The sequence below is a fragment of the Bos indicus x Bos taurus genome, chromosome 22 (genome assembly GCF_003369695.1).
Source record: "Bos indicus x Bos taurus breed Angus x Brahman F1 hybrid chromosome 22, Bos_hybrid_MaternalHap_v2.0, whole genome shotgun sequence".
Classification (NCBI taxonomy): Eukaryota; Metazoa; Chordata; class Mammalia; order Artiodactyla; family Bovidae; genus Bos; species Bos indicus x Bos taurus.
Window position 1 is genome coordinate 30846927 of NC_040097.1, and position 27044 is coordinate 30873970.

The 27044-nt window shown below is 42.3% G+C and overlaps 1 protein-coding gene across 2 annotated transcripts in view; it reads right to left on the reverse strand.

Annotated features, from left to right (window-relative positions):
* Positions 1-1476: 1476 nt before the first annotated feature.
* EIF4E3 (eukaryotic translation initiation factor 4E family member 3) overlaps positions 1477-27044 on the reverse strand; it is a 40360-nt gene continuing 14792 nt past the window's right edge. Inside the window, exons 2-7 of one of the 2 annotated variants that reach the window (XM_027522184.1) lie at positions 26253-26325; positions 17619-17713; positions 15980-16040; positions 11747-11813; positions 7907-8062; positions 1477-3475 (exon numbers count right to left, since the gene is read on the reverse strand). In XM_027522184.1, coding sequence (XP_027377985.1) covers positions 3429-3475; positions 7907-8062; positions 11747-11813; positions 15980-16040; positions 17619-17713; positions 26253-26325 — 499 coding nt within the window. In that variant the 3' untranslated portion in view covers positions 1477-3428. Of the gene's footprint in view, positions 3476-7050; positions 7441-7906; positions 8063-11746; positions 11814-15979; positions 16041-17618; positions 17714-26252; positions 26326-27044 lie in introns of those variants that run through there. The other variant, XM_027522185.1, reaches the window with a different exon arrangement.

Genomic DNA, 27044 nt, shown 5'->3' on the forward strand with positions numbered 1-27044 from the left:
CCTAACTGCTCAAAGGCTCAATGAGAGCCTAAAATTTGAGATTTTTTTATACCACATCCGGAGTGTTTTATCGTTGACACAGTTTTATTAGGTGTAGGGGAACTAAACCTCTACTGGTAGCATCTCATCAAAGTTTTATAAAACCACAAGAGCAATAGGCAGTAGAATCTTAACGTAATTACACAAACAGAGCCGGATACACTATGCTGCTGAGCCAGGACCGTCGGCTGGAAGGCAGCGCCACCGTGTGATCGATCTGGATGTTGTCAGTTTCATGTAAGCACAGAAGTTGGGATCCCCTTGGAGTTGGGCATCTTATAGCAAAGCCCCACCTCCCGGAATAATGAAGTTATTTTACAACGCCACACCGTGACACTGCTTCAGGAGAGAATGAGAGCTGTTTATAAAAGGGCGTCTGATTATGTACGTGTCTATCAGTGTCCAGATTGGATCAGATATTTAGTGCATGATCAGGGTGACTTGCTTTGGGGTTAGAGGGTGTTCCCTGTTTAAGGAAACTTGGACTGGGATTTAGCCCTCAGACTTCAATGCTCAGCTGCATCACACTGGCTAGTCCCCTGTCCTTTCACAAAAGACAATCTCTGTTGGTAGATTATACATTATGTCAAATGGACCTGATAATACCCAAAAGTTTCTTTCAAGTATAAAGTCTTGTGACTGTATGTAGGATGTAGATATCAGCTAAATTCAAGAGAGTGGAGAAGATCAGAGTCAAGTTAAACTCAAAGTTTACAGGAACTGTTTTCCTTTCCATATTTTTCTCCGTCAACTACATCCTGAATTTAATAGGTACATGATATTAAATGGACATGTTCTCTGTAAACTATACCCTCACTTTAGAAATGCGGAAAAGGTGGAGGAGGGAGGAGGAAATATCAAAATGGAGTAAGTCAGCATTCAGAAAGCACTTACAAAAGAAAACCAAAATACAGACAAATTACTTTCAACAGGTATGATCCATCCTCAGTTGAACAGGAGGGACTGTGGGTGACTCTACACAGAGTCCAGGCTACACCTGCAAAGATTTGGCAGAAAGACACGGGGCTTCTGCTGGGACTTCCCATCCTCCCCGGCCTCGGCCAAGGAGGGGACACTACCCTAACACAAAAGTCACATGCCCCACAAGACAGTTCCTTGTACCTCAAAAGAGTATTAGCTTCTTTAATCCAAAAAGGTAATGAGAGGTTTTTAAACTGATTAAATCAGCTTAGTTCATACACTGTCCCTTATGAACTAAATATTCAATTAAAACAATTTCCAAAGCAAAATCTGACAAAATCCTCTCTCAGAGTAATTTAGATGATAGGTTCTTAACTTAGGCAAATTAAATCCTTCTCACGGTTGGTATTTTCCAGAGTCAGAAAGAGTTCCACAAGTTCTCTGGGACAGAAAAATCTACTTTGTGTGTTAAGCCATGTTTCATGATCATAAACAATAGAAACTAGAAAACATTAATGGGAGCCTAACATTCCTGTTCCTTTTATTTTATTTGTTTTTCTTCAAAAGCTACATACATGCAAAACTTGAACATGTCATCACAATGCCTTAAATAAAGTTCAAAAATAAAAATACTTCATAATCCATTTACTTAAGGAAATATATATGACAATCATAAAGAAGATAAGTCAATTATATCCTTTCTTCTAATCTATCAGAAAAAATACTTATATTATAAAAGAGAATTTAAACTCATGCCCAGAATATTTTTTTCAATTCTTGATCAATAATTTAAAAACAAGTTGGATGTTGGTACAATATTTAAAATGAACAAGTTCCAGGCTTTTGAAAATGGGTCTGATATACTTATACCTCATTTTGAAATCACTGGAGAAACTCAAGTTTATAAACAAAGCATTAAAAAAAAAGCCATGATCATTTTTTTATTATGGTTGATGTGGTTAGTAATGCAAGTGAAGGGTACAATGATTGTAAAGAGATGTTGTTTGAAGTCCTTTAAAGTGTTTGAATGGAGAATTTTATTTACAAACTTAGGCTGGGGGTTGGAAGAAGCCCCGCCTCTCTGCTGGTCAATAATGCAAGAGGAATTAAAAATCCTGGGTGAAAGGAAATTCGGAGTTCACTGCCCTTCTGTGAGATGTATAAGCATGCCCTAGCTCCCCTGACTCCAGAAAAAAAGCTGGCCAGAGGCAGCCTTTCTAAATGGCCCTGCCTTTTTCAGGTAGATTAGGAGGATGCCTGGCAGAGTGCTGGGAGGGAAATCAGAACATTCTGAGTGTTCCAGAGGGGGTCATTTCCTTCTACTAAAACTGGTATTTATTTGGTAACATAATACGATGTATCTCAACAACTCCAAAAATTAATGTGAACAAAATGCATTCAGAGTTCAACTTTATGAATGTTCACATTCATCTTGGAAATGAGATTTAACTTCTGCTCCTAAATGAAAAAGGCAGGGGAAAGTTGCCCAGGCTAGAGGATGATTGATTATTGGAAACGACACACAACATGAGCAGGAAAATGGGATCATTTAACAAAATGTGTCTGAATTGATTTGGAGAGCCCTAAATGGGTACACACACCCAAAATTCAGAAGAAGGTTAGTTCAAACAATTAAAATATCACCTTCTCTTTAAATCAGAAATTACAAGGTTTCCTACTGAGACAAATCCTTTGCTACCACTCTAAGCCTTCTTTTGAAAAGGCCAAATTGAAATTCTGGTTGGACAGTACTTCCACAGAAGGTCCAAAGATTTACAGTTTGACATATATCTTGATAACTCAACTGTGATTATAGTTTTCATGTTTGGCAACCCAACTATTATTTTCCTTTCATTTCTAACAAAAAAAATTATTAAAAAGGAAAAATAAAAGATGTGGGTGCTGTCAGTGCAAAATCAGATTAAGTAAGGTTTTTCTTTTCCCTGGGATAGAAAAAAAAAACAATGCCCAGTGCAGAGTATGTAGGAATGTGTCACAACAAATAATCAAAAGACAGGTTTCACCAAGCTAGTGTTCCTTGGAGGACAGTGTGGTTTTCAAAAGCAGTATTGTCACGATTATGCATATTCTCATTAACTAGGTACAGCACAGCTACTTAAAGGGAAACCGATTTCTTGTGCCTCAATGAAAGGGGAGTATAGAAAACAATAATTAGACTTAATGAGGAATTTAAAAGAAAAAAAAAAACTGGAGAGAAAAGAACAGAGAATTCATAAAGCCAAAAATAAAAAGAAAGAAAAGCAAGTAATGTGACAGTAAAAACCCACACAATCTCCCCCCCACCCCACCTGCCACTTTGAGTCCTAATTGCTCAATCTGCAGGGGCAGAAACCCACTCTAAATGAACCAGCATCGGGCTCCGGCAGGTCTCCTCTTCACTCTCCCTCCTGTTAAGACCGTTTCCAAAACCAATCAGCAAAGGACAAAGAATTCTTTACAGAGTGCAATTAGTGTTTTCCACGTCCACCTTCAAAAGCATGATGCTCTTCATGGGCTAAAGGACAGAAAAAAAACAAAAAAGAAAAAAAGGAAAGAAAACTTTAAGCAAAGGATGGGGCAACCCTTCTCTAAGGCATCTCATTCAGTCTCCCCAAATGTTGGCAAGAACTCAAACACCTTTGTGTGCCAGTAACTGTTAGCTAAGGCGTGCATTTCCTGAGAAACGTAATAATGAGAATTAAAACAGGGAATAAACAAGCAATGGGCACGCTGCCTGTTTCTTCTTGCTGGGCCGGGGAGGATGAGTAATCCTGACAAGCTGATGAGGAGGATATGCCGGGCTCTGAGCAAACGCTGCAGGGAAAACTGGGCCCCCGTAGGATGCTGGGCTGGGGCTGGGGGGTGCCTCACAGAACCCAGACAGGGCCATTCACAAACCTATCTTGAAAAACCAAACCAAACAAAAAGTGAAACAAAACAGAGAACAACACAAGGGGGTAGCAATTCTCGCAGGTCCTCCCCCACCTCTAAACACTCTCTGTGGGGGAATGAAGTTTGAGTAAACGGATGGGTCTTTTATTTTTCCCAGTCATGGTTTTTGTTTTTTCCTTTTTTTTTTTCCCCCCAGCCCTACGGGTCTGGCTTGCAAAATGACTAATTACAAATAGGAACTCTAGAATAAAAAATGATGTGACCAACAATATTTTCCAAAGACTTACATTTTTATAAACTAGAAGTGGGAACTAGGAGGCCTGTGAAATATAGACTATGTCCTCCAAGGCAAAAGGCCAAGTTTAAAATTCTATTCCCCAAACCTGGTTCAACCATTATCATGAAGCGAGGGTGGATCCTCTTCTCTCAAGAGGAAAAGTTACTATGACAGGTCGAACACAGCCAAGGGCCACTCAGGATTCCCCATGCTTTGTCCCCGTAACTCTTCCCTGCTCGGAAGGGAGTCCTGGGAAGGCAGACATGGGCTGGCCCATTTTACCTCTCCTAAGTCTGTATTTTTCAGATAAACTAGATTCTTCAGACTAGTGTGGGGTCAGGGTTTGGCAGGGAATAGGATCATTTTCCCTTCAGGATTGTCCTGGTTGTCCACCTAAACCCGGTCTTCACTTGGACGCAGCACTGGGAGAGGCACCCTTTATAGCTCTGAGAGCTACCTCAGGTTGGCCCAATTCCTATGAGCATCCAGGAATCTGAACCGACGTAACTGAACATTTCTCATATGCAGAACTTTAGAAATATTTCACTTTTTATGCTTTTTTTTACTCTTTTTAAAAAAGACTTTAAGGATAGACATTAAAGAAAACATGGCTTGCTCTGCAATAAAATATATTGTTATTGCTGGATCAAGGTGGGAAGCCACAGGTCTCTTAGCGACGCTGGGCACCAAATGATTAAGTCAGGAGAAAGGGACTGTCTGCAGATTTTTATTACTCCTAAGTGTGAGGGACAGCTTGGGACAGTCACCGTTGAGACAGTGCAATTCCGATGGGTTATGGAGACAGAACAGAACATTCAGAATGGGGGGGGGGGGGCGCATTCTGAGAAACAGAGAAAGTTCTGCAGGCTTTAGGTGAGCTTTGGCTGAAAGGAAATATAGAAAAGCTCAAAGCCAGGAATCAGCAAACTTCTTTCTCAAAGAGGGCAGAGAATACACATCTTAGGTTCTGTGGGTCACAGGGTCTCTGTCTCAACTATTAACTCTGCCCTCGTAACATGAAAGCAGCCACAGATGATATGTACGCAAATGGGCACTGCTAGGTGCCAATACGCTTTGTATATACATATACATATGTATATGAAATGTGGATTTCATAGAACGTTCATATGTTACAAAATGTAGTTCTTCTTTTGATTTTTTTTCCAAGCAGTGAAAAATGTGAAAGCCATTCTCAGCTGCAGCCCATACAAAAACAGGTGGGAAGGTGGCAGATTTGGTTTGACAGTGCAGTTTGCCAACCTTGGCTCTAAACAATTCTCGCATCAGAAGACATTTGTCATTCAGCTGCTCTGAAGAACCTAACAGAATTTGGGGGGTGGCGGGGGAGGAGGTCTCTCTTCATTTCAGTTTCTTAGTCAAATGACCAATCTGTATCCAATGCACAGAGAACTTTTATCAACAGCCTGATTCTCAGCCACCCGGCTGGAGGCCTGGCCCAAATTCATTAGGTTTCTTTGTTCACAGAAAATCTACCACTTCAAGTGGCTCCTGAATACTAACACCAGGATCCTACTTTAACAAGACAGAGGAAAGGCGTGGAGTTGGCTGTTTGTGATCTGGCTCACCGGATCATTGTTCTTCACCCAGCTATGAAGAACATTTCTGCCCAAACTTCTTTTTTCCAAATCAATTCTGCAGTGGATGGTGTATAACTCTACTGAGTAAAGGACTGCCTGCTTCATATAAATAAAGAGAACTGCTTGTTTTTTCCAATCCCAATTTGAATAATTTTTGAATTTTTGAATGATAATTTATACTATTAAAATATGCATTTCTACTAAGACCCATAGCCTAAGTCACGAATTTCACAATGATGTCTACACTTAGAGAGTCAGTTCGGGGAGCTGCACGTCCCCTTCTCTGTTTGGCCTTTTTCTCCCCCTGCTCCCCAGTCATTGCAACAGAGAAGCGATGACTCACCCTTGCACTGTCTTACCTGGCTATTGCCACTGCCCTAAAAACTTGCCTAACCGCTGATGGCCGAATTACCTCTGTGGCCTAAACACTTCTATCACATTGAGTCTGCTGCTACCTGACAGCAGGTTAGCTAGAAATTTAATCATAGAATTTTGAAGCAGAAGGGACCTTGGAGATCATTTAAGACCAACCTCCTCAATATTAAGAAGGGAAAGTGAAAGGATGAGAGAATGTGACTTGCTTGAGGTCACGGTGTTGAAATGGGATGAAAATCCAGAGTGCCTGACTTCACAATTCCAAATCACTTTCCTCTTCTTTGAAGTGATAAGGGGAGCTGGGTCTAAGGCGGTAAAGCTCGCACTTGCTCCATTCATAAACGGCAGTGAAACACTTCCTTTCGGAGAGTTTCTGCTGGAGTTAGTCTCAGGGAGTAGAAAAAAAAGACCCTTTGGTGACCTTTCAATTAATGTCTGGGTTGAAAATACAATGAATGTCCTCTGAGGAATCCAACATCCCCTAAGGAATCCTGGTGTGATGTAGTCCATGGGGTCGCAAAGAGTCGGGCATGACTGAGTGACTAAACTGAACTAAAGAAATCCAAATTGCATCTACAAACATGTGATTTCCATGCTGCACAATCAGTTAAGCAACTTGTGTAGTGCCATCTTCTATCTCTTCTATATAAACTTCCATTTAAAATTCAGAAGCTAAACACCTTCTGGATATCTGCAGCAGCAGATCTGTCCCATAGCTTACAACCTAAATGGCTTGCCATTATATGATTCCTAAGAGGGAGGCCTTAGATTCATCCCATAGTAAGACACTGACAAAATAAATTTTGATTTTTTTTCTTCTTCTTTTTGATAAGGGGTTGGGAAAAGTAAAATGGCCATGGAGTGTATTTCATTCATTCTAAGATGCACTTCCCCCCCCACCTCCCCACTGCACATTTGAAGACCCCTGGAATTAAGACCATGTCACAGTTAAATTAGGAGCCTTTTATTTTTCTTTCTTAGTAATACTAAAAGAATATTTATCATCAAAGGCACCTTAGATTCAATGAAACACCATGGTTGAAAAAAATTGGGTTACTGACTCTTGGAATAGTTTGGGAAAACAGGAAATTCATCATATGTCTGCAGGGCTGTCAATCCTTTCCTCTAACTCACTGTTAAAACTGTAACCTGCAGTTTGATCTACTAAACATTGGTTTAATAGCACTAAGCTGTTTTCATTATGAAAAAGATGACTTTTTCTAAAGAGCACACAAAAGCAATGAACATGAATCATGATGGAAACAATGGGTCCACACACCTATTCATACTGTTAACATTTCACCACTATGCGTGCATTCTCTTCTGTGTCACAGTCATCTGTAATGAGGACGTATTAGCATTTCAGTAGAACGTTCAATCATGCCTGTGCTCAGAATGAGTTCCTCCACAAATACAGATGTTACACATTATAAATCCCTGTTTATGAAGGGATGATTGAAAATCTACCTGCCAGCTCATATAATAACTTTTTTGTTATTGTTGCTTCAAATAGAAGGCAATTTCTTCTAAGAATGACAAGACTGAGATTAGGTTTAAATTTTTGAAATAACAAAAACAATAATGTATCTCTTTTTTTATGATACATGTGTTTAGATGACAAAATCTCATTTTAATTTCTAAGGCTAAACTGTTTTTTTAGACCCATAAATGTATTTTATTGAATTATTTAGTGGATCATAGAATTTCAAGTGACTCTCCCTTCACCTCTTTGGCAACACAGTTTCTGTCTTTAAAAGTATCAAAGAATAAGCTAGAAAGTAGTAACTGGAAATGAAGCACTTACGTTTATAAAATACTGCTTTAAAAGATATGTGGGGCAGGAGTTCATAGATCTTTTCTAAAACGGTGGCTTCACCGACTAATGCGGCATTTACATTCCAGACTTGGACGACATCTTCTCGGTCCCGGACGCTGACACTAACTCCTATTACTTCATCATCTGAAGGGAAGGCAGGGGAAAAATAGAAATGAGTGATCATTTCAAGTCTTCCAGAGTTGGCTTTTTAACCTTTATCATTTTATTGGTAGGTTATGAAGATGAACAAAAGAAAGTGGCATGAGAGAACTCGTGATAAATACTAAGGGAAAATCATTGGACAAAAGCAACTTAGTGAGCTAAAGCTGTAGCGGTCCCATCACATTTATCCAGGGACTTAGATAAACAGAGTGTCCCAGCCAAACAAATTTTCCAGATAAGTAATTTGCCCTTTTTAACATGTTACTGAAGCCTTGGACTATTTGGAACTCTGTTTTGATGAGACTTTTTCTAAAACAAGTTGCATAATGTTCGGCTCTCTGAAAGCCAAGTGAACTCACATGAACTGTTCCTCGATGCTTGCTTGTCCTTGTTAAGAACAGCAAGTATTTCTCCTGACTTCCTGCCAACCATTCAGAGATCTTGGGGTGGCTAGCACTCTGGGCCCCAACACTAACTGGACCCAGACTGTGTGTTCTGAGTTGCTCATTCTGCTTTCTGTGGTTTGCTTGTCTGCTCCTGTCCTGTTAATCCTCCCAGCTCTCTCCTGCTTCTCCCTAGCCATACCCCATTCTGGTCTGGGCATTTTAACTGTGGGCTAGAGAATCAATGACCATCTGTTAGCACTGTGTATAAAGTAAGAGCAAATATCGCCTAAGTGTAGCTCTGTTATTACAGCACTTCAGTGAATGGGCAGGAAAGTATTTATCTACTTTGATTAATGTAGGTCTTTTTTTTTAAGACTGAATTACAGATTTGGGGCTATTCTGTAGGTATTTGAGAATTGGTGGCTGGATAAGTAAGGTTATGTACTGTCCTAAGGAGCCACTCTATATGTAGTAATTTGCAGCAAAATGACAGGAGTAAAGACTGTTGACTCCAGATTTACGTGTTGGCTGCACATTACTGAAACAGGGTCACCCCTCTGCCCCTGCACACTCAGCATCAATGAGTTAGAAGTGAATGATGAGCATTATCAAAGTTATGAAACTGTGCTGCAGTTAACACATTTTGCCTAAGTGTCTTTGTTTATGGTAAGGCTGTGCACCTCAATATTTACATTGTCAGTTTTTCTGTGTGTCTTCTGAGGATTAAAAGGTTCCAGCACTTAGATACACTATAAATGAGGGCGTGTCCAATTACTAGAGGGGTTCATCTTCAGCAAAATAATTGTTTTCTTTTCTCTGTCCTTCCCGTCTTGCCTTCATTCCCTCTTTCCCTCTCCTTTTAAAATAAATTTCACTCTGGGCTAAATACGTGTGATGTGCTACTAAATAATTCCCTGTATAGAAATGTGTGAAAGCAGGCAAAAACAGTGGGAGGTGTCAGAAGTCAGGCTGGTGGCCACCTTTCGGGGAGGCAGGGTGTGGCGAGATTCTCAAGGGCTATGGACGTTCTGTTCCTTGACGTGGATGCCAGTTATGGGGATTTGTTTACTTTGGGAATGTTTATCAAACTACACACAGTATAGTCTGTGTCCTTCTCTGTGTACATGTCACAATTCAACAAAAATTCCCCCCCAAAGTAAACAGTACCTGATCATGGCCATCTATGGAAACTCATTAGCCAATCAAGAAAAGTGTCTTATGTACAAGTTTCTTATTTTTCCTTTTACCTTCAAAGTATATTTGCTAGAGCTCAATGTTAAATTTTATGTGAACTTAAAATCAACAAGCAAAGAGGAAAGCTTCCATATTGACCACTGTCAAGAATCGTCACGAAGCTCAGCCAGGAGAAGATCAGCATTTTCTCGTCTTTTGGTTTTGCCCATTTCTACACCATTGGTACACCAAAGGGTGCTGAACGGATTGGTGCTGGAAAGGCTGAACTGCCAGTGTTTCAGTGTGGCCTGGTTTTTGGTCCCTTGGTGTAGCCTCCTGGCACAGCACTTTAAGAAGGGCATGACAAGAAGGCTGCAGCCTGTATGCAAAAGAAGATCCATCGGCCAGTATGGAATATGCACAAGTAGCATCAAGCATCGGGGGCCCTGACGATTCTAGGATACTGGCAGCGCGACGCGAGAGGTACTGTATGCAGATGAGCGAAGTGAGGCCCGGAGACACGAGCTGCCCTGCTGCAGTGGTGGAGGCGGGTTAATGAGGAGCCAGTGGTTAATAGCTAACAGTGCTCTCGTTCCGATGTCAGCCACAGAACAATACATCTCCTTTGCTCAATCCTGGCTATTTATTACTACTTAGACTATTTTCCCTGATTCTGGAAATGGGAATAATTCACACAGAAAAATTCCTCTCCCAGGGATGTATGTGTTTATAATTACAACGAAGACACAGTTTTTTGGCTACATATTGTAAAGCTGCTAACTACCCCCTATTAAAACAGAAGGGACCTGTACTTTTAGGACAGGTTCCTCTTAACCCAGGTTCTGTCTTCAGTGAATAAAAAGAAGTGTAACAATTAAGGACAACAAAAGTGAAATGATGAGACAGTCAGTGAGGTAAACCTGGAACCTGCGTGGAACTGGTTAGCCTAGGAGGGTTCCCAAAGGCAGCACCATTTAAGAAGTCTGAGGGCAGATCAATCAATATCAATTAGCTTAAAAAGAAACTGTAACTGAAAGCTGAACAGGTAAAATGTTATTCTAAATGTTACCTCTCAGAAGCATTCAGAAAGAACTACCTAAGAAGAAAACAGATTTGTAAACTAGCAATTCAATTTTCCTCTTTGAGTGGTTTCATGACAAAAAAAACAAAGCAAAATAAAAAGGGGGAAAGGAATTGAGCGGCACAAACTATGAGGTAAAAAATAGGCTGCAGGGCTGTTGTGCAGCTTGGGGAATAGTCAGTCTTTTGTAATGACTATAGAGGGAGAATATAACCTCAGGAAACTGTGACTCTGTGACTTTGTTGGGCACACGTTAACTTACGCATTTTGTACATCAACTATACTTTGATTTAAAAATGTAAAACAGAAATGTATTCACAGGGCTCTCAGAAACTCATTCAGTATTTGAAAATGGTCTGTAAAGTCCTGAAGACGACATTTTAGCCTCAGCTGTGGGATCATAGGCACTAATGGTGATTCAGCCCCACCTCCCCTTCGTGGCTCATTCTGAGTAGAGGAATGAAGAGAAGGACAGACAGCAAGGGCGAGGGATTGAGAGAGACAGAAAGGATTGTGCCAACTTAACTACAAACTTCAGTAGACAACAAACGTACCTGCCTCTTCTGGAAGGGTTGGAATGGATAAAGGAAACCTACTACCAATTGTGTTAGGAGTCAATGTCAAATTTCATTTTCTCCTGGGACAAATACAGTGCTGTATGCCAATCATACTTTGATTTAAGAAAATTTTTTTCCCTTTTTTTCTGCCTATTTATCTTAGACAGATGGTCATGGATACTATGAAGACAAGCTATATGTGAAAAAAATACATACATATATAAGCATACACACATATGTATATGCACATAATATACAAATATGTAAATATACATACGTACCTACACATATAACATTGAAATGCCATGATCACATGGAAAAAAGCTAAGTAAACGTCACAGTGACAAAATAAACGACCCTGAGATATGCAAAAGCCAAACACAAGGAAACAAACGTCAGCAGGGAACAAGCACAAGCCAAGCGCACGCAAGCAGGGATGACCAAGCAGGGATGATAAGAGCACTGTTACCTGCGGCGGCACAGTCTGTGAACTGTTCCCCGATAGTCGCTAACAGCAACTCTTTCCAAACTGTGGACTGGTGTGGGAAGAGAATAAAAAACACGCCAGAACCAAAGAAGAGAAACACATACACGTTTTTAAACAATTATCTTCAGGAGCTACACAGGTCACTTTTTCTTTCAGCTGTCACACCCTACCCAAGCCTGTATTGCGGGCTCAAAGATGTGGCTGAACCATGGGTGTGAACACTCACGTGGTGGCACAGATCATACTGTTTTACACATCACTTTGCACAGAAAGATACAAGGGATCCCAAGTCACAAACTCTGTGTCCACGAAACTGTATGTTTAACGAGGCAAAGCTAATCTTGGGTGCCACCTGGGATGACTTTGAGAAGAATGTGGGAAAAATGTGTTCAAATGGCCTAGGATCTTCCAATCTCTTTATCTCTCACTGATTCAAAATGTATCAGCTGGTTCTAAGTGAATGCTATTAGTAAAATCCTCCTCAAAAACCCTTTTCTGTTTTTCTTGAAGTTTATAAGGCACTTCCAAGATTACACAAGTGAAGAACACTTAAGGAAATTTCTGGTTTATTGACAGCCAGAGACTTGGAGATTTCTATTCACTTGAAGGCATTCTGTTTCTGCTAAATAACTAAACTGTGTGTATTGCGTGTGTGTGTGCAGATATGCATTGCCCTCAAAGAATTAGTGCAGGTGGTAAAAAGTCTGCCTGCAATGTGGAAGACCTAGGTTTGATTTCTGGGTCAGGAAGATCCCCTGGAGAAGAGAATGGCAACTCACTCTAGTATTCTTGCCTGGAGAATTCCATGGATAGAGAGAGGAGCCTTGACGGGCTACAGTCTGTGGGGTCGCAAAGAGTCGGACACAACTGAGCAACTAACACTTTCACTTTTAAGTTTCACTTTTTGGTCTGCTCCTTCCCAATGAGAAAAACTGAGCCTCTCCTACTCAAGATACACTGACACCATCCATCAACAGCCAGTGTCCACACACAGGTAACTGGAAGCCTCCAAGTTCTTCCAGTTTCTCCTCAAAAAGCTCTTCATCCCATATCTCTTCCTCGTCATGGCGCATGTGCCCTGAACTCTTGTCAGAACTGAGTTTGAAACATGACAGCCGGCTGAGCACCTATGCCCCAGGCCGGCTATCAGCCTCTCTGAGCATCAGTTTCCTTTTGGTGAACAGGGAGTAATAATAGGACCGACCTCCCAGGGTTGCTGTGACCATGAAATTAGTCAACATATGCCTTTGACGGGCTCAGTACTGTGACTGCAACAACAGGACTGGAGATTTAAGATCTGTTCCATAAATAGCTGCGTGTGTGCTCTGTACCAGCTGCCCAGTATATATTAACTATCCTAAGTGTGTGTCATCATGTTCTAATGAGCTGAAAGCAGCCTCACTGAATTTTTAACCAACAGCAGTGAACAGTAATGACTTTTCCCTCTCAAAGAGGGTTTTCTTTTCTCTTTCCTAGACCCTGGTCTACCTGTCTCCCACCTACAAGCCCTCCCTTTCCGTTTCCTCTCTGTCCTGTCTGCAGTCTCTTACGCTATCAGGGGCGAAGGTGAGTGTGTTGAGAGGAAGTTATGGGAAGGGAACATTCCCTGTCCCATAGTGAATGCAGACAAGGCCAGCCCACCAGACTCCTGCTGGTCAGCGAAGAAGAGAGGGCTGAGTAGCTTGGGATGAGGACATTTCTACAGTCATGAAGGTGTTATTATTTCTGATTGAATGTGCTTGAGCGAGCTGACCAGGAGGGAGAACAAACATCTTTCAGCTACTTTTCACCCATCATGATCGTTTCCACTGGAGTTCAATATCTACTGTGAGTAAAAAAAGAACGTGACAAGGAAAACCTGTTTTCACTGAAATTCAAAATGACAGCATGTGGGATTTAGTTCCCCGATCAAGGATCGAACCCAAGCACCCCTGCATTGGGAGCAAAGAGTCTTAGCCACTGGGCCACCAGGGAAGTCCCTCCCCTGACATTTTTGTAAATCCTATACATCAAATAACAACCAAATTTTATAGCTAGGCACCTTAAAGATACTTTGCATTTTTAAGAAACAAACTGGGTTTGAATCAGTTCTAATGAGATGGATGAAACTGGAGCCTATTATACAGAGTGAAGTAAGCCAGAAAGAAAAACACCAATACAGTATACTAACACATATATATGGAATTTAGAAAGATGGTAACAATAACCCTGTGTACGAGACAGCAAAAGAGACACTGATGTATAGATCAGTCTTATGGACTCTGTGGGAGAGGGGGAGGGTGGGGAGATTTGGGAGAATAGCACTGAAACATGTATAATATCATGTATGAAATGAGTTGCCAGTCCAGGTTCGATGCACGATACTGGATGCTTGGGGCTGGTGCACTGGGATGACCCAGAGGGAGGATATGGGGAGGGAGGAGGGAGGAGGGTTCAGGATGGGGAATACAGGTATACCTGTGGCGGATTCATTTTGATATTTGGCAAAACTAATACAATATTGTAAAGTTTAAAAATAAAATTTAAAAAAAATAAATAAAGTATAAAAAGGGTCAGAGAAAGTTTCTGACATAGACACCAGAAGGGGGATGGAGAGTGCCCCCCTTGCTAGTCTTAGCAAGGGAGCTATCTACTTTTCAACTGGTTATTAACAATAAATCAAAAGAAAGTAAAAAAAAAAAAAAAGAAACAAACTGGGTCATATCTTTCCGTTCAGCTCAGTTACTGTTGTGTCCAACTCTTTGTGACCCCACAAAGAGGGGTGGACTGCAGCACGCCAGGGTTCCCTGTCCATCACCAACTCCTGGAGCTGGCTCAAACTCATAGAGTCAGTGATGCCATCCAACCATTTCATCCTCTGTCATCCCCTTCTCCTCCTGCCTTCAATCTTTCCCAGCATCAGGGTCTTTTCCAATGAGTCAGTTCTTTCCATCCGGTGGCCAAAGTACTGAAGTTTCAGCTTCAGCAATGCCTGGTCAAGCCTATAGGTCCCTAGAGATGTTTCCATTCTTTGCACCTATCCATATGAAAGAAACCATGAAAAGGTGAGACTGTCAGTCCTCACATCCATTTTCAAAGAAGCTTTCGGTTTCCCAAGGCTTCAGAGCAGATTTGAATGTTCTTTTCAGTGAGTATAATGAAGTAGAGCCCACTCTTAGGAAACCCAGGCTTCTGAGGCATGACCACGGCCAATCAGTGCCCTGGCAGCCCATGCCACAGACCAGGTTCTCATTAGCCCCAGAGAGAGACTCAGCACAGCCCTGCATCAAACCCTAAAGAATGCTGAGATGCAACCCCTCCCATGCGTCCAGACCCTCCAAGCCGGGATCACTCTCAGGAGTGTTGCTCGTTACAGTGGGGAAGGGATGAGCCTTTGCTGGGAAGGGTCATGCTTTTCACTATGTAAACCTACTTCCACATGTTGGCTATGGCTGGGGAGGGCAACACGACCATAATTAGCTTTTTTGGTAAAGTTCACAGGTATGGAGCTGTTCAGACTCTATGATACAGTCATACTATTACTCCATTTCTACAGAGACTCACAGTGTATTTTCAAGGTGACAGTGTTTAAGACAGAAAAGCACCAAGATTGGAGTTTGGGATGGACATGTACAAACTGCTATATTTCAAAGGGATAACCAACAAGGACCTACTGTATAGCACGTGGAACTCCACTCAATGTTACACGGCAGCCTGGAAGGGAGGGGAGTCTGGGGAAGAATGGATACATGTATATGTAAGGCTGAGTCCCTTCACTGTCCACCTGAAACTATCACACACTGTTAATCAGCTATGCTGCTGCTGCTGCTGCTAAATTGCTTCAAGTTGTGTCTGACTCTTCGCAACCCTGTGGACTGTAGCCTGCCAGGCTCCTCTGTCCATGGCATTCTTCAGGCAAGAATACTGGAGTGGGTTGCCATGCCCTCCTCCAGGGGATCTTCCCGACCCAGGGATTGAACCCGAGTCTCCTATGTCTCCTGCATTGGCAGGTGGGTTCTTTACCACCTAGCACCACCTGGGAAGCCTATTAATCATCTATACCCCAATGGAAAATACAGTTAAAAAAAAAAAAAAGAAAACCACCAAGTTCAGAATTGAATTTCTCACTCGCAGTCCTGTTCTGAGTCTACTAGGTGGACTGTATGAAACATACAATAGGTTCATCACATGCAATCAACAACTTCAGCTTATGGAAAAGGATCAGAACAAACCTACCGTGCTGTCCTTGGGGACTTTCATCTTCCACACGCCACCCTTAGCATTACTCTCTTCTTCCCTGGATCAAAAACCAGCATTCAAAGTTATACTCCTGGATGAAGTGGCCCTGCATACATCTAGTTTAACAATGGATGACATTAAAAACAAAAGACAAGGGAGCATCCCGCAATGAACTTCCCCACCCCTGTCTGTTTTACTGGAAACAGAAGCGGATGAAAGAAAAAGGGAGGCAATGGAGATGGAGAGGGGAGTGGGATTCAGTGGCCAAAAGGGCAAGGAAGATGATCATCCTCAAGGAAGGGTGCAGAGAGGCTCCCCAGAGTATCTGGGAGAGACTGCAAGTGCCTAACAGGGGTGAGGGCTTTTCCATCTCCATGTCATGTTCTTGACATCGCGTGCTCTGACTGGCCTTTCAGCCCTGTGTCACAAGTCTAATGGGAGACTCAGCTCCTGTGTACGGTATCTGCTGCTTCCCACTGTAGTAACTGCTCCCCCTTCTGGCAAGAGCACCCCAATCTCCCTTTAAATAGCTTCCTGTCCTCTACTCTTACGTCAGACACTTTCTGATATGGCTGGTTTCACACGCTAGCTTTAAAGATGGGCCCATGACCCAGGTCTGCCCGTGAGAATGTTGTCTCCTCCTAGTCTTTGTGGTTGGCCAGGGATGGTAAGATGACCCACATAGGGCCAGAGAGAGCCTGCCCTGGCATTTTACTGGGGCTGGTGAGTGCTGACATTGACAAACTTGCAGGGTGAAAGACTGGCGCCTAGGAAAGCCATTTTGTCACCTAAACGGGAGAACCTGCCTGAAAATGAAACCAAGGCAGAGGAAGGCAAAGCGAATCTGCTACAGAGGGTCGAGTCCCACTAACAATTGAGCACCCAGATCTGCCTGAAATTAGCCCCATCAGTAGACTATCTAGTTACAGAGGCCAAAAGATTCCATTTTTGGCTCAGTTTAGGTTTCTGTCATTTACTATCAAAGAGTTAAGATACATTTCCCTTCTATTAATGAGTAAATGACTTAGAAGAGTCAAGGAACATGATACAAGGATTCACTATTACCTGGGATTCCAGCTGAGGCAAAGTGGCTTACTCTTCCCCACCCTCAACACCACCCCAGCCATTAAAGAAGAAAGACAGCTTCCCCTTGACTGTGGGCCGTGATCAGTATCATACACTTTCTATGTGGTCCGTGTGAGGTATGTCTGAGGGGATGTGCTCTCTGTTCATGCTCGGTTCCTGGGCACCACATCTGTTCCCTCACCTTCCCTAAGCCTATAAGCTTTTTCATTGTACTGTCCGGGTCATTGCTGAACAAGTGAAAGAAGAAACCCAAATGATGCTATGCCCCCAAACAAAGACCCACATGGGCCCTTCAGTGAGCTACTCAGGACCTACTTATGGAGAGGCCACAGCAGGGTCCTCCATGGGCAGATGCTGAGACACCTGCTCATCATCCTGGGGCACAAGGAGAAAGGGATGGCGGGCAGGGCCTATTTCAAAATTAAATCATGGCAGCATCACTAGGAGAAAATTACTGTGGCATTCCAATTTGGCATGAAGTTAAACATTTTATTAAGTTCACAATCATTTCCCTCCCACCATAACTGCGAATTATACAGAAGACACTTACCAGAGTGGTCGCCTCTCTCCTCTCATTAAATGATAACTGCATCTCAAAGGCAGGCTAGTCACAGGAGGAATATTATTGTACACACTCCAGAATATCTTAAAAGAAAAACACTTTGTTTAATATATCCAGTATTGACTTACTCTACTGCTAGATTATAAAACTAATGTGTTAAAGAAAAAAAAATCAGGTTCTCATTAAGTCCTATCCATTCGAACTAGATTTTTCTCAGTATTCTTTCTAATTTTCTGCTAGGAAATGAAACATAACATTAAAGAATGTTCTTTTCTGAAGTCGGGCCAAGTTGTATGCTTCAGGAAACTATGGTTATTAAGCAACCATTCTTATGCAATGTGTCTCCACATAAAACTGGGTGAGGATCTTGCTAATGATTTTTCTGACACATAGATGGCATATAATAAAGTCAGTAGTGCTGAATATATGTACTGAACCGTATTTCCTTGTAACACAGACTCTGTCTTTTAAGCCTAGAAAGAGTCTGTTACACTTTGGATTGGGGGGAGGGGGTATACAGGAGGCAAACAGAAAACTCCCCACTTCCTTTCCTCTCCCAGCAGGAAAAAGGAACAGCTCAGCTGCCAAAGCAACAAGTTCCCCAAGATACAAGGTGTTACGAATTCCATGTCTGCATGCTCCCCAAACTCACAGAGTGAAACCCAAGACCCCACTGGGATGGTATTAGGAGGTGGGGTCTTTGGGACAAAAACAGGCCATAAGGATGGAACACCCCATGCGCCATGATGGTATTGGTGTCCCGAAAAGGAAAGGAAGAGAGTTCTCTCTACCACGTGCAGACGATTGTCTGTCTGTCTATAAAACCAGGAAGAGTGCCTTCACCAGAACTTGATCATACTGGCTCCCTGATTTTGGACTTCAGCATGAGAAATCAGCTGAAATCAGCGTTCGTTGTTGAATTCATTCAGTCTACAGTATTCTGTTAGAACAGCTGGAACTAACACACATGGTAGCTGGTAGTCAGAAACAGATTACGTAAAAATAGTAGAGTAATAGTAACAATGAGAATAAAAGCGGGAACATTAATAGGGCCAGAATTTGGTCTCTGAACTTTTACACGTTTACGAAATTTATCCTAATGACAATCTTGATAGCAGGTGTAATTATTAGCCTTGTTCTATGGATAAGGAAACTGAGGCACACAGACTAATCCCCCAGCAAGACTGTTTGGAATGACTGCCAGGCTTAAGACAAAGACCAGGTGTACACAGGAGAGAACTCGTCCCAGTTTGTTCAGAACGGGCCCGAGAATCACTGCACTATGAACGTATCTCTGCACAGAATCACTATACAGATGAGAAACAACATTCTGTGTGCTGAGGTTGAGTCAAGGAAGACCGGGACTCCTAGCAGATGTGAGGAGAACAGAACAAGCAAGAGAACAACCAGAAAAACGAATCCAAGGGCAGCAGAGGCGAAATGAGATTTTATCTCTGCCGAACGGTAATTCTTCTCATCAAACACAGATAAAACAATCTTATCGGGTTGTTTCAGCCCGTGTTGTGTAAAAACTAAAGCTGGATTCATTGCAAGGCCAACTATAATGAATGGGAAAATAGAAGTGAAGGCAAAAGAAACACACCCTACTTGACAACAGATTTAATGAGAATACCTAGTGTTCCTTATACTAAACGGTGGTAAAGTAGGGAGTAGCTGAAATTAACTCTGTAAGTCATCAAACAGACGTCTGTCTTTGTGGAGACACCTACCATGTAAATGGTTTGCTATTCGTGCAAATAGTAAGATTATCCCAATATTTCATTTCTGTTCTGTGTGAATAGGCAGAGCTGGAATTTGAAGCCAGGCACGTGGACTCTAAAACTTGTGATCTTAACCACTCAGCAATTTCCTCCTCTGCAGACACTATGACCCATTTTAGGCACATCTTTCTCCAATCCTAGAAGCCATGGAACAGGTCACGAGGTCACAGAGTGAGGGGCACCATTGAAGACCATTTCCCACCAGCAGGTTCCCTTAATTACTGGCTATGTTGCTGCCTTAGCTCTAGCCTGGGACTTCCACAACAATATGGCAAGGACCTGTGCAGAATTTATGGACACATTTATGCTACAATATAAATGCCTGCTTTCACCAAGACGACTTCAGACCTGGCAAACTTCAAGTTTCCTAAAAGGGATCCCAGGCTAGAACACCTGCCCTTGTACTCTTGCCAAAGTTCTCAAATCTTAACTTTTCACCCAGTGTTTGAGGCACCATGGAAAACACAACAAAATGCTTCTTCTATTCCAAACTTAAGAACACACTAAGGACTGTGCTAAGGTGTGTGACTTTACACTAAGGACTGTGCTAAGGTGTGTGACTTTAGAAGTTTCCCTGAAAACGCAAATGGACAACTGATTTTGTTAGTCTTGGCAAATCTGAGAGGAGGAGATTACAGCCCAAGAAGATACAGTAAAAGACTTTACTCTGACCTATGTACTTATTCAAGCCCATATTTGCATGATTGTGCATGAACCCAAAATGAGAGTGAAGGATGTGGTACCTTCATTAAAAACAGCCCCATTAAAGTCCACAGCACAAAGTCAGTCTGTTTCCTTACTGCAAACCTCACCCAGTGTGTGGACTACTCCTCAAGCATGTGTGATGGAGAAAGCGCTGGAGGGAGGAAGCCAGCATCACACAGTTTCTTGTACCCTGCCCGCCCTTTCCTGCGCAAGTAAAAGCGCCGTTTCCCTGGAAGCTGGAGAATTCCTGGTCATGTTCTCCGTAACACACTTTTATTTTTGTTGAAACATCTATGTTTTATCATTGATAGAACCTTGCAAATAGATTCCAAAAGCCTGTAGACTTAGAATTAATTCTAACTGGCCTGCAAACAGTAGAACTAAGCACAATATTTATTTAAAATGATGTTTTTTTTTTTCCCAAAAGACTTAATGATAACTGGAAGAGAGGTAGGGAAGTCCAGCATCATTTATTCAGTCAACATGTGTGGCCATCAGTGAGGGGCAGGGCGCTGTGATGAGTCTCAGGGGTGGTTAGAGTCACTAGACAATAGTGTCCACTTGATAAATCCCCAACCTATTAGTTCTGATTGAAGCAATTATGCTCCTCGTCACAGTTTTTTGCCAAATAGATCATCAGTCATTGCCAGGAAAATTGGCAAATTTCCTCCTCAGTTTTTTACTGTACGTTCTGAAGGAAAAAAAAAAAAAGAGAGAATAAACTTGAAAATACTTGAGAAGAAAAAATACCCCATGGTGACAGACAACGTGGTGTACCAGAAAAAAATGAAAAATCTAGCAAATACACCTCCAAAGGAAAAAAAAAACCCAAATCCACAATTCCTTCTGAGGGTCACAGCATATAAATCTTGGAAAGTATCTTTAAACAAACATTTTCATTCCTTAGGTAATTCTAATTGGCTGGGGCTTGTATCCCACCAACTGAATCAATGGTGTTTATGGAAAGGGCAGACAGAGCCCAGAAGAAAGAAGGCAGCTATAGAGAGCTTAATGGATGTTTTTAAATCACAGCAGACACAACAGGCTGAAAGCAAAGTGCTTCTGACTTGGGAAAGCTAGGTACTTGAGAGAGAAATGGGTTTTGCCTTGAATTCCAAAGGGCCTGACTTAGAGTGAGAACCAAAGTTTGGAGGACTGTTGGGGAGTAAGGAAGATGAACGCTAGGATCAGGGCAATTTCCCACCATGCAGGAAGTCAAAGAATGAAAAACAAAATCTGAATTAGCGAGCTAATGAGGTTCACACATTGAGAGGAACAGAGAAAAGTTGTGCTAAGTCAGACATGACTGAAGCGACTTAGCACGCACATATATTCTTATGAAGACCTTCAGCTTACAATAAACAGTGCTGGATGTTCATTTACGGAAGAAATGTGAAGTTTCTGTTTCCTTTAAATTTAAGCAAAATGTCCATCAATTTACAGGACCGCTGGGTAGGACATAGAACAAGACACGTGTGGCAACACCCTGTAAGGTGATACACCTTTAAGGTGTTGCCATACCCTGGACTGCAAGGGGATCAAACCAGTCCATCCTAGAGAAAACCAACCATGAATCTTCATTGGAAGGACTGATGCTGAAGCTGAAGTCCCAACACTTTGGCCACCTGATGCAAAGAGCTGACTCACTGGAAAACACCCTGATGCTGGGAAAGACTGAAGACAAAAGGAGAAGGGGGCAGCAGAGGATCAGATGGTTAGACAGCATCACTGACTCAATGGACATGAATTTAAGCAAACTCTGGGAGATGGTGAAGGACAAGGAAGCCTCATGTGCTGCAGTCCATGGGGTCGTAAAGAGTCAGACATGACTGAGCAACTAACAAGAGAGTGGGTTAGAATGCTGTACAGGAATGGGTTTTCAGGGCTGAAATTTTGGTAGCAACAGAGCCCTCCCCTGCAAACTGCTTCTGGCTGGTAGCTCTCTCCCATCAAGCTTGTTCAGAAGCTCTCTTCTATTCTGTGCTGCATCCGTTTAGGACATAAAAACACAGGAGAAATGTGGAAAATTTGGAAATGTTTACACAAGAGTAAAAGGAATCAATAGGCTGTCTGGAAAACACATCTAAATTAAACACGGAATTTTCCAAGAAAAGCCGTAAAGTAGGAAATAAATTTAACTCTAAGCAGAGGGCATTATTGTTGGCTGTAATGAGAGTGTCCTTAGCAAGGGTCACCGGGCCGGCTGGAGGCACAGGCCTCATCCATCTGCTCCTCGGTCAGGGAGGAGCAAAAGCAAAACGGTGGACCTAGAGGAGGAGGGGCTTCCGGTCCCAGAGACACAGCATGACGGGCTGTTTCCACCATAGGTTTTGGGCCACTAACCTCCCAGACTCAGTCCCTCCAGCTAATCAATAGGGATGACAATTCCTCCTCTCCCTCCATCTGCATCCCTGATTTGCTGAGGGCCTCAAAGTACAACAAGACATACTACGTCCTTACAGAAAGCGGTCAATAATAACACAGGATACTTACATTGCATCTAAACACGCATGAAGGAAAAACAGACGTAATTAGGGGATGTACATTTGTTAGTACTGGCAGAGTGAATAGTCAAGAATAAACCTACCATTGCAGAACAAAAAGAGAGTAGGGAAAAAGCATAATTGCAAATGATTTTAAAATCAGCACCCAGGCTAGTTCTCAAATACCAAAAACTATTCACCGATATTTAGGATACAGGCTGAAATCCCCAAACCCGTGGATAAGCTAAACATGTCTTCCTTAAGTAGAGGTATTTGCAGTGGTATAATCTGGGGAATAATTGCCTGAAATCATCTAGAAGCAGTGGTGCACAGAATTTAAAACATGACTGAGAGTCAGAAAGACACAGGCACCCCAGTGTTCATTGTGACACTATATGCACAATAGCCAGGACATGGAAACAAGCTAAATGCCCATCGATGGAGGGCTGGATGAGGGAGATGCTGTACACATATACAGTAGAATATTACTCAGCCATAAAATATCGAAAGAAAAAAATAAGATTGTGCCATCTGCAGAGACATGAATGGGACTGTCAGAGGGTGAAGTAAGTCAGAAAGAGAACAACAAATGTTGTATATTAACGTATTTAGGTGGAATCTAGAAAAAATGATACAGATGAACCTATCTGCAAAGCAGAAATAGAGACACAGATGTACAGAACAAATGCACGGACACCAAGTGGGGAAAGGGGACAGGGTGGGATGACCTGGGAGGCTGGGACTGACACCTATCGACTACTATGTGTAAAATGGATAACTAAGGATAACGTACTGTATAGCACAGGGAACTCTACTCAACGCTCTGTGGTGACCTAAATGGGAAGGAAATCCAAAAAAGACGATATATGTATACATATAGCTCACTCACTGTGCTGTACAGCAGAAACCAACACAACATTGTAAAACAACTATACAGCAATACAATTAAAAAAAATGATTGTGGAAAGTACAAGAAGATGTTCCAAAAGAAACTGATACATAATGGCAGATGAATTTATTATTAGCATCACGCACTTACTATGTGTTTTTAAGTCCTATGCCATTTCATTCTCACAAACTGATGATACAACTTGTATCAGATTATCCCCATCTTAGAGATAAGTAAACAGATACAGAGAAGCAAAACAACTTGCCCAAGCTACTAAGTGGAAGATATGCAATACTAACCCAGGCAATGTGACCACCCTACACCTCAGCCCACATCCTCCCTGGTCAGCTGATGAAGTTAAAGGGTAGAATTATCCGGGTCTACTTTTATTACAAGTGTTGGCTTTTGTAAAAGCTGTTGACAGGTGAGGGCTTATGAAGTGCCAAGCACTACTAAGAGCTATGCAATCTCACTTAATCCCTTATTCAACCTTAGGGAGCAGAACTGCTATTATCTATGTCAGTTTTACAGATGAGGAAATGGAGGGGGACACACACATCACGCATACGACAGAGCTTCCTGACCCCTTAGGGCAGAGTTTCATCATCACCCCACTGTGCTGAAGGAGCTTCTCCTAATCACTTTACTGTGAAACTTTAATACCACCGAAAGACTATGTATCTGTACACGTACTGTATGCATATCTGTGCTTAATATATGAAAACAGTACAATCATTTTTTCCTTACCAAGAATCAGTTTTTGCCCCCATTGAGAATGTGTGACAAACAGCTTAATGGATCCTTATGCGAGCAGTCTGCTGTGACTCAGGTAACTGGTTCATTTATTAATTCCTCATTCACTCATTTGATCCTTCAGTATTTATGAAGTGAAAGGAATCAGACACAACACACAATACTGTGTGATTCCATTTATATGAGGTTCAATAAAAGACAAAACCAAGGCATGGTGACAGAAATGTGAGTAGTGATTGCTTCTGTAAAAGAAGGATCAGAAGGAAAGGGCATGAAGGAATTTTAAGGCAGGATGAAAATTTTTTATCTTGATCCTAGTGATAGTTCATGCTTGTGTATCTTTGCCAAAATTTATCAAACTGTACACGTCAGAAACCTGCTAAATTATATCCCAATAAAGTTTATTTGCAAGTATTTCCTAGTATGTGCTGGCCTGGGAAATTTAAATTGGTCCCTGAAGGTCCTAAGTCACTTGCTGCCAGATATCAAGGTTCAACCAACGCTCTGTTGTCTTCAAGCAGGGTCAGGGAAACAAACTGATCCCTCAGTGTGCCCGTACCAACGTCTTCCTGGAATCCCAGGCAGAGTTCTGATGATCCAATGTCATAATAGTGTGGAAAAAGTCTAAAGAGGACCTCAGAAAAAAAAAATAATAATAAAACCAGCGGGATCTAAGAACTTCTACATGAGGACAGGTTTAGAATCAAGTGCTCGGAGGTTTACACAGCGGCACTGCGGAGAAGTACCAAGGCCCATAATGTCACCACAGGGAGAAGGGAGGGGAGCCTTTCCCAGACTCTGAGAGCATCTGTCCCTCTGGACGGTGGCCCACGTGCTGCCGTGTGACACTGCTTGTACTTGGCGCTGGTTATTTACAGCAGCTCTGTTATCCTGCTTTCCACATGCTTATGTCATTTTCTCAACCAGATCAGAAATGGCCTACAGTTGCGACTGTGTTTTTACACCCCGCTTAGGGTCTTCTGTGGCTGGCGAGGCACTTACAATCAGATTCCTGAGCCCTAAATTTTCTGAACCAGATAGACGGAGAAGCATCTGAATATAGGATCCTTGTGCTACTGTGAGAGGTTGCCAGACAGACACAGTTTAAACACCAATCTATTGAAATTTCTAAGACATTAAAAGATTTAGGGGCAGAACGCACAAATGACTTAAACTGGGCCTTCTAGAAAATTCAGGACATATAGTCAATGCAAGTATGAAGTGGGCCTAAAAGCCTTATTTTGTGTTCAACAATGTATTAAACTAGAAAAGGGAGAGAAACGATAGAATTTTCCTTGGAACAAAACAGTAATGTGATCAACTAAATAAACCAGTTTTTTTTCTTTTTTTTTTTTTAATGTTCACCCTAAGTGTTGGATAGAGAACGAACTAAGAGATCTAAGAGCCCACATTTGCTGAGAGCCCACAGTGTGCCAGGTTTCCCGTGAAACCTGGTAAAGACATCATCATGCTCAGTCCTCACAAACCCCTATGGAGGCAGGTGCTACCACGACACCAGTTTCACAGCAATTAAAGGGCTGATAATTGCCCAACTCAGGACGATGGAATTCGAACGTGGAAGTAGGAAACAGGTCTGACACCTTCCACGTTGTTGCTCAACACTGTCCCGTCCTCCCAACGTGACCCGTGACCCTTCTTATGACAGCCCTGCAAGTGGGTGCCAGCGCCTCTCACTGATGGCAAACAGAGCCCGGGGGGGAACGGCTGAGCTGGTGTTTGAATGCGACACAGCCTGATACCTTCAAAACAATGCCAGAGACTGCCATTCGTGAGGGTCAGGGAAACACTGAAGTAGAGATAACATCCTATAGGTCACCAAGAGAAGCGTAGTGTGATCAGCTGCCTCTGGGGCAGACATGGCTGAGGGAAGCTCTGCTGGAATGAACCTGAGGGCTGAGGCCAGGGCAGTCAGGGTGGGCGCTGCTAGCTCAGCGGCAGGTCTCAGGTTGGACGAGAAAGCTTCCCCAAACAGCAGGTTTCTTGGCCTTACCTGTACTGTCTGTACTGTGTAGATCTTCTTCAGATTTGATGCGCACTCAGCTGCTGTGGCACCAGGGAGGGACCTAGGCAAACAGAAGCCAAAGAGCAAAGAAACAAGGAAAACAAGGGGTCAGTGTTCATGAAACATTCCACAGTGTTAAGTCTGCAGGTCTGCACACCAACCGGGTCTGAAACCGCAGAAGCAGACACGTCTGGGATGCTAGTTAGAATTTAAAATGTGGAACTCCTACTCTGTCAAGTCAGGTGCTTGCTTCTCCTAAAAACAAGCATATTTACCCTGTGGAAATTTAATAGGAAAAGTGGAAATGTAAGTGAGAAAGGTATTCAAAGCCTTAAAATCACAGTCTAAAAAATACTAAAATAACCGTGTAATAACCAAGCCTTTTTTGTCGAGGACTTTGAACGGGAAACGGGGCCTGTTGTATAGACGACAATGAGAGTGCATGGTCCTGATCAGGTTACGTGTTTGAAAAACTTCTTAGTTCCCTGGTGGTAAATATTCATGAACTCTTAAGAAACGGGCTGACCTTATGCCAACGTTAAGAAAACATGGTTACTAAAAGTCACTCCGACTTTTTGTTTCACCTGAATTTGCATGTTTCCAAAATACTTTTCAGCTATCTTCTCCGGCTCATGTAATTAGCTCTGGTGAACTCTGCAGTCGGAATACATTAATCTTTAGTTTGCCATATGTTCCACTAGATGGCAACACACTACAGGCTTACTCACCAGAGGAGCCGTCCACTACCGGCTTTACCCAGCACCGTGTCCTGGGTCAGGG